Below are 20,489 nucleotides of genomic sequence, written 5' to 3' on the forward strand. Positions count from 1 at the left end.
CGTAGCTCATAGCCAGGTGTTAGGATAGGCTCTGAAGATTTTGGTGGCTTTCGGCTTGCACTCATGGGTTTAGCATATTGATATATAGGTGTGTTATCCATGCTAAAAGAAAAAAGTAAAACAAAAGATAAAAAATTAAGCTAGGTTCATAGTTAATTCAGCAACTGTTTCCCCGGCAACAGTGCCAGAAAGCTTGTTAGTATTTATTAACGCACACAGATAAATCCGTAAGCGCACGGATACTACTGTAGCTTTCACCCGGAAGTATTCCAAATATCGTATCCACAGGAAAACGTGTGAGACTAACTACGGTCTAACTTAACTAAGGGTAGCAACAACATTAGGATAAACAATAGCGTAGAGAGGATAACTAAGATTCTCTTATTCTGACTTCTATAAGCTATGTCTTCTACTATTCAACTGGAGATATTACTAGGGAAAGACACCAACAGAGGATGTTTTTCTTCGTAATCGGGTCCTACTTGGCCTACAAACAGGAGATAGACTATAGAGGATTCAATTCAATGAGGCTATAAGAGTCACCCTTGCGAGCTACCACCGATCCATAATGGAGGGTGCATCCACGATTAACCCAAGTCTAAGCACCACACTTACACTTATGATTAATAATTTACTCCCTCTAGAATAGGAATAAAACACTCAAAAAAGTCGCAATCCTGATGAACAATATAAACAAGATGCTTACTTGAATCAGAAGTTGATTAATAGAGAAATCTCAGATGCAAGTTCAGATATAACTTGGATCTGCCAAGGTACAAGCCGTAGAAAGAGCACCGACAGGCTGACACTTCCTTCAAACTCTTTTCTCGCTCTCTATCTCACTATTTCTATTTACAAGATTAGAACCTATAGAGGACTAATCTTCTCTTGATAGCTAACTCTAATCCCGACGAGGAGGATATGAATTAGGGTTTGATCTGGAGGGGGTACTGGACTGTATATATAGGGGGTAGCATCAATTTTGGACCCTCGGATGAAACCGACTTAAAAGGACGACGTAGATGCAATCTAGGAGGCGGTGGGGAACCGACGTTCAAAGGAGAGCATGACATGTGGGTCCCATGGGCTGGCCGGCCTGCAGGTGGGGTCGGTCGGCCCCACTTGGCAGCCCCTCGCGGTCTTCTTTGGTGGTGAGTCTTCTGGTGTCTTCTAGAGTCTTTCTAAGTCGTTACCGTCGCGGATAAACGTGATTTACTTTGACGAATAGGTCTCCCTTGATGGTTTTTTTATTAAATCATTCTGCAAACACAGATTCACCAAAACCCGTGAAATTTATTAGTTTAAATCCCTAAACCTATGTTTGGTGATGAAATTATGTATATATACAGGATATGTTGACGGTTTATAATTGATGTTAACGACCGTCAACAGTCGCCCTGTCGTAAGCCTCTTCCATGACTAAACCACTGACCTCTCACTCCATTCACAGAAGCAGCCGAGGAGCCCGAGTTCAGAAGAGCAGTGACCCAAGCACGCCAACGAGGGCCAAATCCTAACCTTTGTAGAATTTCCTGTAGATAGTCCCATCTGACCAAATCAAACGCCTTTGCAATGTCCAGCTTGAAGAATAAAGATGATTGCTTATGCTTGTGTAATTCCTATTTCACACATTGTGTATACAGAAAATTGTCATGAATGTTTCTTTTCGTAATGAAGGCGCTTTTGCATCTCGATACTAGTGAGCCAAGGACAGTGGCTAGTCTTGATGCCATAAGTTTGGAGAGCAGTTTGGCCACACTATGTGTCAGGCTTATTGGTCGAAAGTCAGAAAGGGAAGCTGCCTCAATTTTCTTTGGGATCAGTACAATGTGCGCAGCATTCACAGATTTAAGGTGTTGGTCATGCTGATTGTAGAAAAAATTCACAGCTGCCATAATATCATGTTTGATTATTTCCCACGCCGATTTGTAGAAGACCCCAATATAACCATCAGGCCCGGGCGCTTTGTCTGAAGGTAAATCATTTATTGCTGCTTTGACCTCATCAGCCGAGAAAACATCCTCAAGGTGGGAGAGGTTCTCTGGATTTATATTTAGGATTTCCCAGTTCAAAGTGTGTGATATGCTTCCCGTGTTGCAGAATAGGTTGCCGAAATGCTCGAACACAACCTGCTCCTTCTCTTGTTGTGTATACATCATAGTTCCATTATATTGCAAGTTTTGAATGAAAATTTTCCTTTTCCTTGAATTTACTCTGATATAAAAGAGCTTGGAGTTGGTGCCGGCCGCTCTGATTATAGACAGTCTTGAGCATTGCTTGTCCCTGAGCTTGTCCACTGCTGTGAGGCCTAAATAACGCTGTTTCAATTGAGTGTAAAAATGTAGCTCATCCTGACTCAGCATTCTATACTCCTGGACTACATCAAAAATCCAAATGAGTTGTTTTGCTGCTGCCAGCAGCAATCTACAATTGCCAATTTTTGACTGGGCCCAACTTCTCAAAGCCGCAGCCGTCCTCTGAAGCTTAGTATGGAGCCGAAGGTAGGGATTTGTGACTGATAGGCTTCTGTTCCACGCTTGCTGCACCACCTCAAGAAAGCCTGGCAGTTTTGGCCAAAAGGATTCAAACCTGAACCCTCGAAAACGCTTGATAGAGGTGTTGCCTACTAGCAGCAATGGACAGTGATCAGACACCAGGGAAGAGACTGCTTGTAGTGTGCAATCTGGAAGCATGAGGTCCCATTCAGCAGTGCAGAAAGCTCTGTCAATTCGTGTTTGAGTTCTATTGTTGGACCAAGTGAATTTTCTTCCCTGCAACTTCAGCTCTTTTAGCTCCAGATCGTCCAACAACCTTCTAAAGGCCCCCATCAGTCTTCTATTCAAATTGTCATTACTTTTGTCCTTGGCTTGTGGATTCTTCTTTCCGCCTGCCTCTGCAGTTATCAATGTTCCTCACATAGCCACGTTAGAGGCGGGAGAGGCCACGACTTGTGATTCTTCTGTTTTTTTCCTTTTTGAAACCTCGTATGCTTTATTACTCGTCTAAACCAGCTAAATCGCTAGACACCAAATCCTCAAACTCACAAGGAACTTCCTCCTAAGTGTTAGAGTAATTCCAGTAAAACTCCTACTTAAACCCCTATAGCTAAATATGAGGTCTCAGGTCAAAAACACGTGCTCCAGCAGGACCCTGCTCGGACCCCCAAAATTGGCTAGCCACTCAAATCCCTCGTCTAGACCCATTCCTCTTGGCTCTCAACCCAACCCCGAAACTTCCCCCGACTGGTCCCCACCCGCAACCACTGCCCCGGAAGCGACCCCTCCCCGGCGCGGTCTCCTCCGCGACGCCGGCCCTACCTCGGCACGGCCTTCTCCCTGGCGCAGCCCCTGGCCATGGCGCGAGCTCGTCCTGACCATGGTGCCGCCCGGCCATGGCGCGAGCTCGTCCCTCCGGCGAGCACGGGAGCCATGGCGAGCACGGGACCACAGGAGCACGGGAGCCATGGCCGCGGCAAGCACGGGAGCTATGTCGAGCACAAGAGCGGCACCGGCGAGCACGGCCATGGCTGTGCCTCCCTCCGCCGCCGGCGCTGGAGCATCCCGAACATGCCTCCCTCCGCCGGTGGGAGCAGCTCGGCCGTGCCTCCCTCAACCGCTCAGGCGCGCCTCCCTCTGCGCCGACGAGATCTGTGTGAAGGATGGGGACGAACGGTTTGACTCAATGACGTATGGTTCCCTCGTATCATTGTCTGCTAATATGGATTTGGTGGCTCTTATTTAGGGCTGCTGCTGAAGTGGAATAAATTTGTTCGGCCAATAAAAGTAGGGGAGCGCACCCAAATATAAAGTAGGGGCTCTGATTTGGGTGCCCTTGCTGGAGTTGCTATTATAGCACCCACTTGGAAGATTACAACCAGCAGCAGCTAAAGCATGCGCTACCACGTTACAATTTATGCGGCAAACCAATACAAGACAATGGAGAAACTCCGTGCTAATGATATGTTTCAGTTAGGTGATAATACCCCCGGTCGGCGCTAGCCTAAACTCGTCTGTTTCGAGGGCCGTTTTGAGCAGAGAAGTCCACCTCAATGTTTATACGCATGATCCCCAGCCTGGTTGCCGCTTGCAGTCCTGCCATGCATCCAAGCGCCTCCGCGTGGCAAGGCGTCCAGAAGATGTTCTTCACGACTAGATCCTGACGCCACCGCCGGCCATGTTCATCACGGATTACGAACCCCCAGCCACCCTCTTTTGTTTCAGGGTTGACTGAATTCAGTTTGAGGACGCCTGGTTAAGGTTTGCGCCACCGGCTAGCCTGACGGAAATCCGACAATGCACCTTTTGTTTCAGAAAGCTGAGTCCAGTCCGCTTGGGCTGATGTTATGTATGCACTTTCAGCGACAGTCCTTCTACCTTCTTCCCTCCATCTATTTACTGTAGCATAAAGGAGAAATCCTCCTGAAAACGGCCTTGATCTACTTGTATAGCTAGGCACGATGAATATTGTTCTAGATAGATCTATTTACTTGTGTAGCGGTCCTAGCGTCAGTACTGAAATTTGTGTAGATAGATCCGAGTTCAATTGGATGCTTAACTAGATAGATTAGAGACTTTATGCCATCTGAATTTACTTCCAGTATAACTCAACCTATAATAATAGAAAAATACAACTTTGGTGGCAGATTGTTTGGCAACTCTTGGAGCATGTGTTTTGTGTCTATGAGCCAAGCCCCTGAGTTTGTAAGTAAACTCTTGTTTTGGCAATTTTGCTTGGTTCTAGTGTGTTAATGGAATTGTGTATAACTCAATTTGGCTCGCGTTTGGTATAGCTCCATGAGCAATTTTGCGGCTCCGTAAATTAAATGTTCCTCTGTCCAACTAAGAATGAAGCTCTAAAAACATGTTCAAAGGATTGCAGAGAGGGAATGGGAGCTCAAAAAAGAGAACTCTCACCCGGCTCTCTCTTGCTCTCGTGAACCCAGCGTGCGATGTTGCTCTATTTTGCCCACAATAGGTGCGAGAGAGGAGCTTGGGCGGGGCGAATGGTGGCAAGGCGCGAAAGAGGGAGGGGGGAGGAGGGGCAAGACGATGGCAACATGGGATGGGAAGGGTGGACGCGGAGTGAGGCAAGGTGGGGACGGCACGAGACGAGCTAGGGATGAAGGCGTAGTTGGGTAGGAGGAGGCTGGTGTGGCGGAAGATGGAAGAGTGGGAGGTGGACAATGTCGGCAGAGGCAAAGCGAGGTGAGGCAAGTTGAGACCGGCTCGGAGGTGGAGGAGGCGAGCGGATAATGTGGAAAGAGAAGAGAAATGAAAAGAGATAAGAATAATGAAAGAATAAAAAGAATTTTAGATATTTCACTATTTTTTCATAGGGGGAATTATTTATTTGGCACTGAAACAAACCAGTGTTTCGTATTTGGCACTCGAAAATTTGAACTTTCTTATCTGGCATCAAGTTGAAATTTCCTTTCGTAAATGGCACTGCCGTCCATTTAGTACAGTAACGGTGTTAAGTGGTTGGCAAAAAGACACGGATACCCTTGTTTACAGTAGAAACCCACGATGCCAAATAGGGAAATTCAAGTATTTTCGTATGGACAGCGCCGACGAGAAGGCAGCGCGCCATGGCCGGCGAGCACGCGCGAGCAGGCCGCCATGCTGCTGCCGGGCAAGCGCGCGAGCGAGCTGTCGAGCCGCCGCCGGTCTTGCGCGCAAGGGCCGGGGGTGCTACTGTCGCGCAGATGGTGGTCGGCCTCGCCCTCGGCTGGCCATGGCAACGGCGAGCGCGCGCGCTTGGAGCTCCGCTCCGCCATGGCCGCGCGAAGGTGAGCATGGCCTACATGAGCACGCCTACTCCACGCCCTTCGTCAGCGCGCCGTCCAGCCCCACCCGTGACCGGGACCCGTACCCGTCCCCGTCCCACTTCTTCTTCAGCGCGTCGACCAGCCCCGGCGGTGGCAGCAAGGACACCATCCCCGGCGTCCTCGACTTCGACTTCGACTTCTCCTCACGCTTCCCGTCGCCCTCCGCCGCCGCCATGTCCTCCGCCAACGAGCTCTTCCACAACAGCCAGATCCGCCCCGTCCGCCGCGCTGCTGCTGCCGCACCCGGACCCGGCCTTGCTGCTGGACTTCCCCCACGCCGCCGCAGACGGGCGGCACGCTGACGCCGAGCGGGTAGAGGAGGAGGCTGCCGACGACCGCGGCCGTGTCCGGAGCTGCTCCCTGCGCCAGAAGGCGCGCTCGATGTCCCCGTTCCGCACACACTGGTGGACCGCGTCGCACGCGCCTGCACAACCCATGCCGGAGGCCGAGTCCGACGACGAGGCGCAGCATCTGGCGGCAGCGACCCCCGCGGCATCGCGCTCGTCATCGTCCTCGTCCACCGCCTCCTCTGCTTCCTCCACATCGTCCTCATCCTCCCGGGGATCCCGCCGCTATGGCGGGTTCCTCAAGGACCTGCTCCACCGCAGCATGTCGGACGGCGGCAAGACCACCCACCACCTGCAGCAGCATTCCCACCACGCTGCTCCAACTGTGCCAACCGCGGCGGCGAAGCCGAGCGCATCGTCACCATCTCCATCTCCGTCACCCGCGAAGGGGAGGGGCGGGGCGCCGGGCACCGCGGCGGCAGGAGGAGGTCCGCGCACGAGCGCCTGTACGAGGCGCGGCGCGCCGCGGCGGAGGAGAGCCTCGCACAGTGGCACAGAGCCGGGGAAGAAGGTCCGGGATCTGGGATTACGGGGGCTCGGCCAAATTTCAGGTGACGTATCTAGCAGATGGATACATTGGACATACGGAGAAAAAACTGACACGGTAGAACCAGTCAACTAACAGATGACCGATGAAAACGGACGGTAGTGCCATTTACGAAAGGAAATTTCAACTTGATGCCAGATAAGAAAGTTCAAATTTTCGAGTGCCAAATACGAAACACTGGTTTGTTTCAGTGCCAAATAAATAATTCTCTCTTTTTCATAACTATGAGAAGCTCTTTTACCATATATATATATATATATTTTAAAAAATACAGACAAAAAAGAGTTTCCATTTTTACTCAAGAGCCAGAAATAGTTGCTTCTTCGGAAAAGCCACACCTAAAGACTATTTTAGCGAGCCAAAACTCTACCAAATAAACGGATTGACGTCCGCACACACGGCACATCGCAGTGAGGCTACGTGGTGTTGGCGTCCCTCGTGCAGTTCGGCAACCTGTTTGCCAACTAGGGATAAAAGCTGACACAAAACTAGCAAAAAAGACTTATTAATTATTTCTATTTCTGAATTTAATCGCCGCAAATAAATGACGGGACCCGTATAGTTGAAAATGGGAATGAAAACGACATATACTGGAATATGTCAAAAAATGAGAACGGGACAAGGATAGCTGGAAACGGGGATGCAAATGGAATACGTGTGAACATGGAAACAAACAATATGGATGGAAACCGGAAACCTACGTGACATAGTCTAGTGTACCTATTTGACATGTGAGGAGGCTTCTGATAAGTAATGTGTGTTCGGTACAGATTCAGATTTTTATAGAAACGTTTCGGATCTAAATTCTTTCAAGAAATGTTTTTGATAATGAATCGAATTTACTTTATCAAATCGTTTGGTTGGTAGACTGGATTCAGATTTCTAAAAACATTTCATAAAAATTATATAAATTAAAATATTCTTCAAAAAATGTCAAGATTTTTTTGTAGGCGAAGAACAACATAAATACAACTCATTTTTAAAAAAGGACTAACTAAAAAAGTACGATCACTATTGTAGAAAGAGGGACCAGAAACCGAATCGATCGGGAGAAACCAGCCTACAACTGTCTCGAACTCTAGTGAAGAAACTGCGAAACGTTCAGGCTGTGGATCACTGGATGAAAGTTCTGTTTGGCACCGATTCTTGAGATTCTCCTGAGAAACGGATCGGTTCCGACCATCTAAATGACCTCGTGACATAAAAAAATTATTATATATCTAGACATACATTATATCTATATACATATCAAAATAAATGTACAAAAAAAGTCAAAACGATTTATAGTTTGGAACAAGGATTTTTTTTAGCAATTGACAATGTATTATAAGAGAGAAATTGAGGTTAACATATATTTTGTTTGACTTTTTCCTTAATTAAAATACACTGATCACTAGTGAACAGAGGTATTATATAGTTGTAGCATAAATAATTTTATCCATACTTAATACTCCCTCCGTTCCTAAGTCTCCGTCGCCTGAGCGTTTTTCGTTTTTCTACTAGTCTCCGTCGTATTAGCTTCTTTCCCGGTTTTCTCGGTAGCGCAGGCTTCTTTCCCGGTCTCCGTCGCCTCGTTTCATCTGCGCAATCTTTACTACGCCGCCAGCTCTGTTAGCTTTTATACGTATCCGACGTTTCCTCCGTTTGCCCATGTACTGCCTCTTCCGTGACCGCGACACCGCGCCATCGAGTGCCCAAGCCATCGTCGATCCTCAGCGCCATCGTGGTGTGAACTGGGCGCCGGATTCATGCGTCGAAGAAGAAGAGGATCAGCAGGAGATTGCCCCTGCCGAAGAAGATGATGCTGACGTCTTTCATGCTCTAATGCAACTTGCATCAACTGAGGTAACCAAGTTTCAATCTGACAAGGAAATAGAAGATTGCACTAGCTTGCTGCTCCCTGTCTACCTTCCTCTTTTGTATGGACAACATGAACAGCATGTACACGATGCCTCTGTTACTTTGTTTTGGATTGGACGTGGCCTTGTTCACGGGTATGCTTTGGTTTAGTTTTATCGATGATTTTTGTTTTGATGTTGGATGTCATCTGGACAGTGTAAACAAGTTTATCACGAGTTGTCGATGAAATCTGGAATTTTTAATTTTGCTTGCAGTTTGAATTCAGGCTAATAGATCATTGCAACTCCTTACTGAACCTCATCTGACAAACAAACACTTATAAGTACCCACGCATGCTAATTGTATCTAGACTAAAACAATTCTAAGTACCGACGAATTGCATGGCTTGATTATGAAGCTGCAAAGGGCACTTCAGAGTCATGGGAAGACGTCCTTGCAGCTCCAGGGTCTTCTTCTTCATGTGAGGGATGTTGTAGTGCTGCCCGCCGTTATGCTTCATGATCTCCATCATGCAACCCTGCTGGGTTAGGAAAATTCGGTTCGATCTATCCACCGGATAGTTCTGATATGCCTCATCAACCGTCTTGACAATACCGTTAATGTTGTTTGGTGTACCTTTCTCAAACAAAGCTTGGATTGCTGCAAAAAAATCCAAGATCCAAGACATTCAGATCAGGTGAGTTAGGAGGTTGGCATGTTAGCCTAATGTCCCAACCATCAGCTTGGGCGGCCTGCACAAACGCTGGATCATCTACGGCAATGTGAGTCCTTGCATTGTCTTGTTGTATGAAGATTGGCATCCCTCTTTCTCCGGCTGGCCACTTTGCCTTCAATGCTAGTAGAACTTTGTTCACCATAAAGTCTTGGCTTACATCCTTTGTTACCGACGCCATGGGCTTTGTTACAGGGTCACCTGCAAATGCAAAGAAACTTATGTTAGGCACCAAGACAAAGTTATGTAAAGCATACAAAAAATTGAAGAATGTCTTACCTCTCTCCCTATTTGGACTCTTTCTTTTTGCTGGTTCTACCTTGACAAAAGGGAAAATCCCTATTTTACCATCAAATGTGCAATTTCCATTTGCATCATATCTAGGCCTTGTAACCACAGCTAGAAACATTACCTTTTCTATGAAATTCTTGCTTTTAACAAAATGTTGTGGTCTTTCCTCATCATTGGCCAGATAATATTTTTGGTTCTTACGTGTCCTATAGAACCATTTTTCGTCAATGTACACAACATTGTACAATGGTTTGAAAGGTAAACCATTCATCATGGACAAACAATATCTTACCCGAGCTTTTTTGTTCTCATCGGTCAAACTAAACTTAAGGTCATTAGTGTGCCGACGAAAGTAGCCTTCTTTGAAACGCTTATAAAGAGTGCTTTTCTTCACTCCTAAAGCATTAGCGAGGTCTTGAAAGGTAGAGCGCTGTTTTAGAGGAATGTTTTTTATGGCCTCCAAATCAATTTCTACTCGTTTCCTATCACAGTTCTTGGAATACTTGTTTACAATTCCTTGTATTCCACCATCTTGACCATTTTTCTAAATGGACTGTACAACTCTTAAAGGGACATCAAATTTTCCAGAAACTGATTTCGAAACTCCACGACGAAGAATAGGTGGATCAGTTTTTGACAACAAGTCAAGGTAAATGGTGATCTTTAGATCATCAGGATAGAACTTCCTTTTCTTGGCGTTAGAACTTGCAAACATAATGCTTAAAAAATTGAATCACACATAACTGAAACCTGAAGCTAACCGGGCTACATTGAATCACAGATAACTGAAAATGGTTTGTACAATGTAGCTGTCCGACAACACACTAACCTGAAACTAGATTCTACGGGACTGTTCTATGAAGCAACATCTAAACTGAAATGAACTGGACACTCATACACTGAAAGGAAAAGAATCATAAACTAACCATCTGATGCTGCTGCATCTCCTTGCACCGAAGGAACCTGAACACCATCTGTTGCTGCGTCTGAAGAAACATGAACTCCATAGGCTGCACCATCACCTTGCACTCCATCTGCTCCATCTTCGTCATCTATGGCATGAAACAAAAAAAGGAAGAATGAAACCATAACCAGAAGGAGGACATGGTAAAACAGAAAAATGAGCGAAGGAGCACCTTCTATTCCATTGTCCCACACCATGTCATAATCGAGTTCATGAGCAGGGCCATCAAACTCCGCAACGTCATCCCAATCTATGGGATAGATTTGGCCTGAGTCGGGTGGCTGTAGGTTCAAATCGATCCCTAATCCAGGCATTGCTTTGGTACTGCAGCATGAATGAGGCAGAGAAACAGAGAAGCGAGGGGGAGAGTTCGCTGGAATTACCTGGGCATAGCGATCCTCCATGGTGATTTATATAGGCCATGGAAAAATCGAACTAGAGTGGCGGGCAATGAAAATTTGATGCTTTGGTGGCTAAATTTTGTTCTAATGGAAGATCAAACGAAAAAGCACGACCGTGCAGGGGTACATACGTGAGCGCGCGAAATTACGTGAGCGCTGCCGCGCAGGGTTACGTACATGAGCGCGCGGAGTATGTGAGCGGGTTGACGGCGTTTTCAGCGGCATCAGCGCGTGATTAATTGGGCAAACGAATGGACGCTGGGACATTAAGAAGACTGCGGCGATTAAAAGCAAATCGGCACTCCTTTGCTGCTACTTGGTCACTGTGCCGATGGCTAATACGCTGGAGACTTAGGAACGGAGGGAGTACTAAAGAGGCAAAATTTCTGCATCTAATAATTTTTCATCCAACCTAATCTAAAGTGGCTCGGCCTCGCCATCGTATCTAAAAAAACCGTGTCCGTTTTTCTCCATGAACCGTAAAATTTCTGCCCCTAATAATTTTTCGTCCAACCTAATCCTAAAGTGGCTCGGCCTCGCCATCACATCTAAAAAACCGTGTTCGTTTTTCTCCATGAACCGTCTGTTATTTCCGATTCTCCCGTCCACGTGTCCCTTTCCGTTTTCTTTTTATTTTTCCGTTTCCTCTTCGCACCATCGGTTCTGTACGTGGGGTACGTGACTTTTTCTTCACTTTTTTTTATCTCCCACTCTTATAAACAAACATAATAATAACAAATATATTATGAGCCTCCTAATTTTTACTTTACAAAATGCGCTCATGCCCTCCATGTCCCGTATGTGAGTCCGGACTCATGATTCGTGCTCATCCAAGTAACGACAACTCACATTTCTTTTCTTTTTATCTCCTACTTTTTCTTATAAATAAAAATAATAAATATATTATGAGTCTCCTATTCTTTTTTACTTTCCAAAATGCGCTCACGCCCTCCATGTCCCACATGTGAGTCCGGACTCATGATCCGTGCTCATACAAGTAACCACAACTCAATAGTTAGCAACGCATTGCTAACAAAATAAACATAACCTGTCAGCAGTCTACACTGGATCAGTGAGATACCCAAAATCTACACAATACTAGAGTAGGCGAGTACTTTATCAAAACAATTTTAGGTTTACTATTTTCTTTTTCCGAGTTTAGTTTGGTATGCTTTTTCGTGGTTTTTGTATTTTTTTTTCCTAGCGCAAATTTAGACATGTGATGGGCCGTGCGTTTGCACCCCGCCGGAGAGGAAGAAGAGCCGCCTGGCGGCGGGGGTCATGGTTCCAGGAGAGAATTCACTCACCGACAAGTGTACAAGAGGGTTTGGGTTGGTGGTTGCAACATGGCGGTGATGGTGGCCGAGACGACGTGGGCACCGCTCTCCGGGGTGGTGGGAGATGACGGTTTGTGCAGGGCTGGCGGCGGCGGCGGGGGGGGGGGGGGGGGGCGTCGTGCCGGTGTAGTTGGCAGGAGCTCTGTGGTTAGGGTGGGGGCAACGTGGGAGGTTGGTGGAGCAGTGATCCTGCGTGAGCCGCCGACTGTGGGTGTTAGAAGCCCAATGGAGGGGGCGGCGGATGAGGGGTGCGTGAGGCAGTGTGCACAAGCAAGAGCAGGGGCGGGGCGGCAGCGCCGAGAAGGAGAAAGAAGGATCATGCGGTTCCCAATCACGTGACACTTCTCCCACAGCAACACACGTGCATATTTGCTAGTATTTATAAGAGTTTGTCTACTACACAACCATGTGTTTTATGCAGTTTCAACACATGGATTTTTTTGCACCATAGGATTAAGATCCAACAGCCTCCACCCTTCTTCTATCTCCAGCCTATAGCCTCCACAGATCACATATTACAAATCATAATTTTTTTCTATGGAAGGACAAATCACAAATCCATCGCCGCCACCGTCAAAGCAGAATGCGTCGCCGACGGGGGACGCCACGCAACGCCTGGCGCACTGCTTCGTGGAGGCCCTGGAGGCGCGCCTCGCCGGCACGGGGAGTGTGCTGCACAGGTCGCTCGCGGCGCTGGACACGATGACCTTGCTTCAGGGCCCGGAGTTCCTGAGGGCGTACCGGTAGTTCAACGCCACGTGCTGCTTCCCGAGGGTGGGCTTCACGTTCGCTAACATGACCATCTGCCGCACCATGGCAGGGAGCAGCCGGCTGCAAGTCTTGGACTACGGCCTCCACTTGGGTCTCCAGTGGTTCGCCGGTCGCCGGCGCCGGCGCCGGTGGTCACCGGTGAGAAAGAGAGAGGGGGGAGAGATAAAAAAAAATCCATGTATTTTTTTGTGCTAAAACACGTGTGTTGTATAGCATTTTTTATTTATAAAGGGAAACATCAAATATGCATGCCGCATTTGTATGTGCTCTTTAAATTGTTCCGCTAAATCACATCCAAACTCGGAGTCTTGAAACTCCGTTCCAATTTGAATCAAGCAAACCCAACTGTCCTTCATTGGATTTCCACTATGGGCCAAAAATTCATCCACCTGGACGGAAATTCCATTCGGTATCTATTTTCAGGGCGCATGCATCCTTGGCTCAGCCCATTTTCTCCCAGAAGGAACCCAATTCCCTCCCTATTTAGGCCTCAGCCCTCAGCCCAACAAGGGGCCCATGCCAGCCCACTAGCGCCCCGTAAGAACGAAGACGCACGATGAGGCTATCTCCAACAACAACACCCAAAATACAAGACACATTCGTCCTTTGGGTAGCGCTACGGGCAAAATGTTCAATATCTATTCGACATCTTCTCTATCAATAAGACCCAAAAGAGAATCCTTTTTGCAAATGGGTTTTCAGGAGAGAGGATGCTCATATTTGGGTTGTGCCTCTCAGGCAACCCAAAATAGATCTTCCGTATTTCCGTATAGGTACTCTGTTGGAGGCTGATTTTGAATCTCTTACTATCCCTTTTAGGTTTGGATGCCTTCCTTGGAGACAGTCTGAGGACGGGGAGGAGTCGACGGTACCAGGAAGTGCAACAGATGCAAACATCATTTTGGGCTATGCATACATAGAATTTGGGCCAAAAAAATATAGACCAGGCCTATATACTATTGGGTTCTACACATGAGATTGGAGCCCCTGAAAATTTGAGGCCGCGGTCGCACGGCGAGCACAAGCCCAGGGACGGGCCTGCTTCAAATTCCACATGACAGTTTGGAAGAAAAAAAAGTTTATATACTTTACACTTGTGAGAGAAAAATACTGTTCGTTGGCTGAAAAAGTACGGCTTATAAGTCAAGTGAACAGGACGTTTATTAGTTTCTTGGTCACTTTCTGGTTTCTTGAAATTTAACACTATCCAGATACTCTTTATAAATTCTAAAATTTGGCCAGGGAACAAAATATATGTCTTTATGACATACTCTAAAATGTTTCATCAAGAAATTTCAAATATGGTAATCACGTGATGCATTTCAAAAAAGGTTCTCGATGGCCACCCAAAGCATGAAGGAACCTTGATCCGGTTCCATGGCGAGGTCAATATTGTTGTTGGCGACACTACCATATAGCTAGCTGTCACGCTGTGCATGCAGGTGTCGGTTTGCAGCTAGATGGGGTCGGTGGGACAAGCCGCCATGTCGTCGATGTGGTGAGGGCTAGAGACAACCCTAGAGGGGGAGATGACTGCCGGGGAGGGGCGGGCATTCGGTTAACCTGAAAAATTCGCCACGGGCAATTCGGGTATTAGAAATTGCTATCCGATTTTGGCCCCAAAAAAGTACCACATGAAATTTTAGGTGCCCAATGATTCGTGTTCGGGTTTTACTCGATATACTTGAAATTGACAAACCAACAATTTTGACAGAATTCCATCCGCATTTTAATGCAATAAACAACAATCTTTCAAACCACTTCATATCTTCACATCAATTAACAAGAAATCAATTGTCAAGCACTTAATGTCGTCATATTTGAAATAGCTAGAAGAGCAAATATTTGAGATATTCCGGGTAATCCAGGTACCCGGGAACATTACCCGAATTAAATTCGGGTTTTTACGGTTACCATCCGAAATTATAATCGAGTATTTCAGGTTTTGGTACTTCGGGTTTGGCGATTGGGTATCGGATATTTTGTCCACCCCTACTGCCAGGCTTGTTATAGTTCCTAGTTAGCCCCTCTTGATATTGTGCTATGATCAAATATCAATATTATCCTACATGTGTGTGAGGGATCAAGCTGCTGGTGCTGGTGGAGTGAAGTGGAGTGGTCCATATATGTAGAGAGAGCTATTATGAGCAAGTAGCTAGGCAATATAAGGAGAAGATTGAGAAAGATATCAAATGCCGGTGGCCTGGTGGAGCGTGTGTGGACTGTGGAGTGACCCTATCAGATCAGGAATGGACCAATGGTTTTTATTAGCAGAGACATATGTTGGCCTGCAGCTAGCACTCGTTCGCAGTAGCAGGGGACCATTGACCTCGTTCGCAGTAGCAGGGGACCATTGACCTCCCGTTGCCGTACGTCTTCCTTAATCCATCCCTAGTTCACCGCCGCTAACTCAGAAGGACCGCTACACGGCAACACACATGCCAATTTGTGGCCGGCCCACCACATCACGACTTTTATTATCCCCTTTTAGTGCATCAATCAATCAGGAACTTATTATACTATTATATACGTATAAAGCTCAGTGAAAAATAATAATCCGTTCACAGAAAACAAAACAAAATCTTATTCATCGGCAAATTCTAAGGGCATTTGGTCGCCAGCTCTAGCTCCCCTTGGCCCTTGCTGTTCCTGTCACGAAGCCATATCAAATAGGTGCTGAAATGGCTTGGGCGATAGAGTTTGGAGGAGACTTAGGCTCCGTTTGGTTGGGTTTTTGGCTTTGGCTTTTGGTCCTAAAAGCCAAAAGTCCAACCAAAGGGGCTGTTTTTGGAGGATGCTTTTTCAGAAGCAACATCTTTTCCGTAGTACATTTTTGAAAGCTGGTTTGACCCTGCTTTTGGTTTTTGGCTTTCTGCTTTTCGAAATTGGTGGAATAAAAAGCTCTTCCATAGTTGTTTTAAGAGAGATAAAGATAGAAGGTATATTTTATACTTGTTTAACCAAATAGCTTTCAGTTTTTCTACAGCTCACAGCCCACAGCAGCTTTCCCACAACTCATAGCCCACAGCAGCATTTTTCTACAGCCATAGCTCAACCAAACACACCCTTAGTCGTTTTTTACTTGAGGAGCCGGATCCGTAAAAACTTGGTGTCTCTTGGGCCTTCCTTATAAAGTTGGCATAATTTATAACAAAGCTACCACTAGGGTTGTTTTTATAAAGTGGTTTCCAAAACGATTTCAACCCACCAGAAAACTACTCTACAAGAACAAAAAATGAAATAAACATGATCGAAATTGATCGATCCAGCCAGCCGCTCCAATGAGAGACAGCTATAGTGTTGCTAGCCGAGAGAGTTTAGGGTTTTTGGCACCCAGTCATGTCTACTTAAATGATGAAGTTACGCATGTTTGGATGCCCATATACGCAGCACAATCCATGTGTGTTGGGTGGATTGTTGTGTAATTTAAACTAAATTCACTATCAACCCACCCCAACACACACATGAAAAAATTTCACATTAGACCTTGTTTGGATGTCGTCGGATTCACCTCAATCTACATGTGTTAAGATGGAATTTAGTTCAAGTTCTAATCCAACCCAACACATGAGATTGATGTAAATTAGACTACATCCAAACAAGGCTTAATCCACCTCAACACACATAGAGAGGTGGATGTATGAGCATCAACAAGGCTTAATCATGACTTATGAGTCAAGTCTCGATTGTATATGGACTTATCCCTAATGGAGTATGGGTCGACAGTCGACGACACAGGCTTAAATGCCGAGTATAAGACTCCTTTTTCTTCATTTAATAGTCTGGCCCCTCCACACCACAGCTCCTACTAATTATGTACTACGTAGCACTGTGGCATGATATATATGCTATATACTCTCTGTACACACTACGCCAGATTTGCACATCACTGCCGGCATCATCACTGCTGGATTTGTGAGAACCAGCAGTGATGTACCTTCACTGCCGGTTATGAGCTTGAAAATGAAAAAATGATTGGGGCTGGGCTAAAACCGGCAGTGAAGGACCACATCACTGTCGGTTTGTGATTTGAATCGGTAGTGTTTTGGCGGCCACTCATCACTGCCGGTTTAAGCCAAGAGCCGACAGTGATTGTGCTCTATCACTGTCGGTTCTAGCTAAGAATCGATGGTGATAAGCCTACAACACAAAAAGGCTGCAGCCGTCCTCTCCTTCCTCCCCTCTTCCATCCCAAGAACAGAGGCGCGCGTTTGGACCCTTCCCTCCATTGCTGCGGCTGCTCTTCACCATGAAGCTAGTGCTTGGATTTTGAAGAATAGCTTGATCTTTTTGCTTTAAGGTTAGTAACAAACATCAACTCCGTTGATTTTGTTGCTTAATTAGCTTCTTTTGATGGCTACATTGCTTGATTCTCATTCTAGTTCTTTCTCTATTCTAGAGAGCACTTTTCTAACTGGACATTTGTGCAAGGCTCAAATTATGATGAATCCATCATTCAAAAGGTTTGTGTCTATGAACACATTTAAATTCCTAGCTAATTATTCCATGGTGGTCAAGATCATCATTGTTAGTATGTGATGTTATAATTAGTTCTTAGAAGTAGAGTAGAATAGTTGTTCTTCAATATTGTGCAATAATTGTTTTTTACTACGATTTTCAATTTACACGGCTGGGGCTACTAATTTCAATTTTTCAATAATTAGTGTACAATAATATTTTCTAAAAATGGTACTTTCGAGCTATAATTGTTGTTCATGAAGCTCGATTTCTTATTAATTCTTTGTAATTACTGTCTCAGTATTTTTTTGTGCAGAGATGGATAGAGAGTGGATGCATCTGTCCCGAACGGACAAGCGATACATGCATGGCGTCAGCCAGTTTATCACCGATGCCAAAGCCCATGCTGGGAATGGGAACCCTGTCTTCTGCCCATGTAAAGATTACAAGAATCATAGGAACTTTCGTCAAATTGAATCTATATGATCGCACTTGATTACCAGGGGGTTCATGCCAAACTATACGATATGGACTATGCATGGCGAGGTTGGTGTGAATGTTCTACAAGAAAACGATGATGATGTGGACATGCCTGACGTAGCCATCCATGATGCTGACGAGGAACCCGGTGTCAACACAGAACCTATGGCCACAGTTAATAATGTGTTTAGGAACATGCTAGCTGACGACACCGAGGATAACGATGGCATTTCTCAGCTGCTACGTAATGTAGGGACCGGATGTCTTAGTGAAAGACAACTGAGAAAGCTAGAGAAAATGAGACAAGATGGAAAAACACCATTGTATAGGAATTGTCCAATGAGCAAACTAGAAGCCGACATCATGCTGTTAGAGTTCAAATCGACAAACGGATTAAGCGATAAAGGCTTCGATCAGTTGTTAGGTATAATAAGGAAAATGCTCCGAGAAAAAAATGAGTTGCCAGAAAAGGCATACTTGGCCAAGCAAATGATCTGCCCCATCGGCCTCAAGGTTGAAAAAAATCCACGCGTGTTCCAATGATTGCATATTATACCATGGAGAAAAATACAAAGACTTGGTCAAGTGCTCCAAATGTGAAGCTCCACGGTATAAGGAAGGGCCGTCAGATGAGGGTACCAAGACCAGAGGAGGTCCCATAAAGGTCGTTTGGTATTTTCCTATAGCTCCTCGGGTGCATAGGCTGTTTGCATGTGCAAAGTCAGCCAAGCTGTTGCGCTGGCATGGCGAAGAGCATAAGAAAGATACAATGATGAGGCACCCCACCGATGGGCATGACTGGAGGACTGTCAATACTATGTTTTATAAGGACATCAGTGGAGAGGTAAGGCACCTTTGGTTTGCTTTGAGCACAGATGGGATGAATCCTTTCGACCAGGTTAGAAGCAATCATAGCACCTAGCCAGTGACGCTCTGTATATACAACCTTCCACCTTGGGTCTGTATGAAGCGGTCGTACATCTAGATGCCACTACTGATCCAAGGGCCAAGACAGCCTATGAATGACATTGATGTGTTTCTGGAACCAGTGATCGATGAACTAGTGGAGATATTTGAAAATGGTGTGCTGGATGTTTGGGACGAGTACAAAAAGGAACATGTCACGATCAAGGGAGTACTTATCGCTACAATCACCGACCTACCAGGTCGAGGTTCGTTGTCCGGAGAGAAGACAAAAGGCTATACTAGATGTGTCAAGTGCTTGGATGACACCGATGCGGTAAATCAGCCATATAACTCAAAGATAGTTTATATGGGACACCATAGGTTCCTACCTAAGGATCACCCTTACCACAGGAACAGAAAAGATTTCAACGGTACTATTGAGAAACGCTTAGCTCCAAAATATCGAGACGGGACTGCGATACTCCGAGAACTCAACAAACTGTAGGTTATCCTTGGGAAGGGGGACAATGCAGTAGCATCGCCTGATGGGAGCATTTGGAAGAAAAAATTGATTTTCTGGAAACTACCTTACTGGCCATTTCTGAGTGTACGCCACTGTCTTGATCCCATGCACATTACTAAAAACGTGTGCGCTAACACTCTTAACACCTTGATGGACACCGGGGGGGACATCGAAGGATTCACTAGCCACACGCCTAGACATGCAACACTTGGGAATCAAGAAGGAGCTGCATCCCGTGGAGCTAGAGAATGGCTAGTTTGAACTTTCGGTTGCGTCATGGACATTGAAGAAGGAAGAAAAGCGTGCGCTTATTTCTTTCTTCAATGAACTCAAAGTCCCGACGGGCTACTGTACGAACCCGAAGAGGCTAGTGAACATGCAAGAACTCAAGTTCAACTATGGCCCTATGAAGGCCCATGACTATCATGTCATTATGACTCAACTGCTCCCTGTTGCCCTACGTGGTATCCTCCCCCCAAAGGTCCGTACCCCAATCATAAAGCTTTGCTCGTTCTTCAACACGATCTCAAAAAAGGTCATTGATGTGTCCACGCTAGAGCAGCTGCAGCGGGACATAGCTGAAACTCTCATTAGGCTTGAGATGCATTTCTCGTCGACTTACTTTGATATCTCATTGCATCTGCTCATTCATCTTGTTGACCAAATTAGAGCCCTTGGCCCAATGTACCTGCATCAGATGTTTCTTTTCAAAAGATTGATGAAAGTTTTTAGGAGGTATGTTAGGAATAGATTCAGGCCAGAAGGGGGCATGGTTGAAGGTTGGTCAACGGAGGAGGCCATTGAGTTCTGCATATATTATCTGGACATCAAAAGGGTCGAAGTTCTAGAATCTAGTCATGAGGGAAGACTACATGGCAAAGGAACGATCGGGGAGAAATCTGTTACAGTAGACGACCCTATTTCTTTCAGACAGGCACAATTCACTGTTCTCCAGCAAGCCGAGGGTGTGATGCCATACATTGATGAGCACAGGCAATCGCTACAAACTCTGTATCCGAGCAGGTCATAGGCTTGGCTGGATAAAAAATATAAGGAGGAATTTGT

The 20,489-nt window shown here is 45.9% G+C and overlaps 1 protein-coding gene and 1 pseudogene across 1 annotated transcript; one reads left to right on the forward strand and one right to left on the reverse strand.

The window, feature by feature from the left end:
* Window positions 1-1,255: 1,255 nt before the first annotated feature.
* LOC136479128 (uncharacterized) lies at window positions 1,256-3,524 on the reverse strand. The gene is made up of 4 exons (XM_066477093.1): window positions 3,375-3,524; window positions 1,827-2,318; window positions 1,433-1,619; window positions 1,256-1,260 (listed from the first exon to the last, which is right to left on the reverse strand). The coding sequence occupies exons 1-4, from the start codon at window positions 3,522-3,524 to the stop codon at window positions 1,256-1,258; spliced, it is 834 nt and encodes a 277-aa protein (XP_066333190.1).
* Window positions 3,525-5,733: 2,209 nt separating this feature from the next.
* On the forward strand, window positions 5,734-6,729 carry LOC136479129 (uncharacterized; annotated as a pseudogene).
* Window positions 6,730-20,489: the final 13,760 nt, after the last annotated feature.

Source organism: Miscanthus floridulus, chromosome 9 (genome assembly GCF_019320115.1).
Source record: "Miscanthus floridulus cultivar M001 chromosome 9, ASM1932011v1, whole genome shotgun sequence".
Lineage (NCBI taxonomy): Eukaryota > Viridiplantae > Streptophyta > Magnoliopsida > Poales > Poaceae > Miscanthus > Miscanthus floridulus.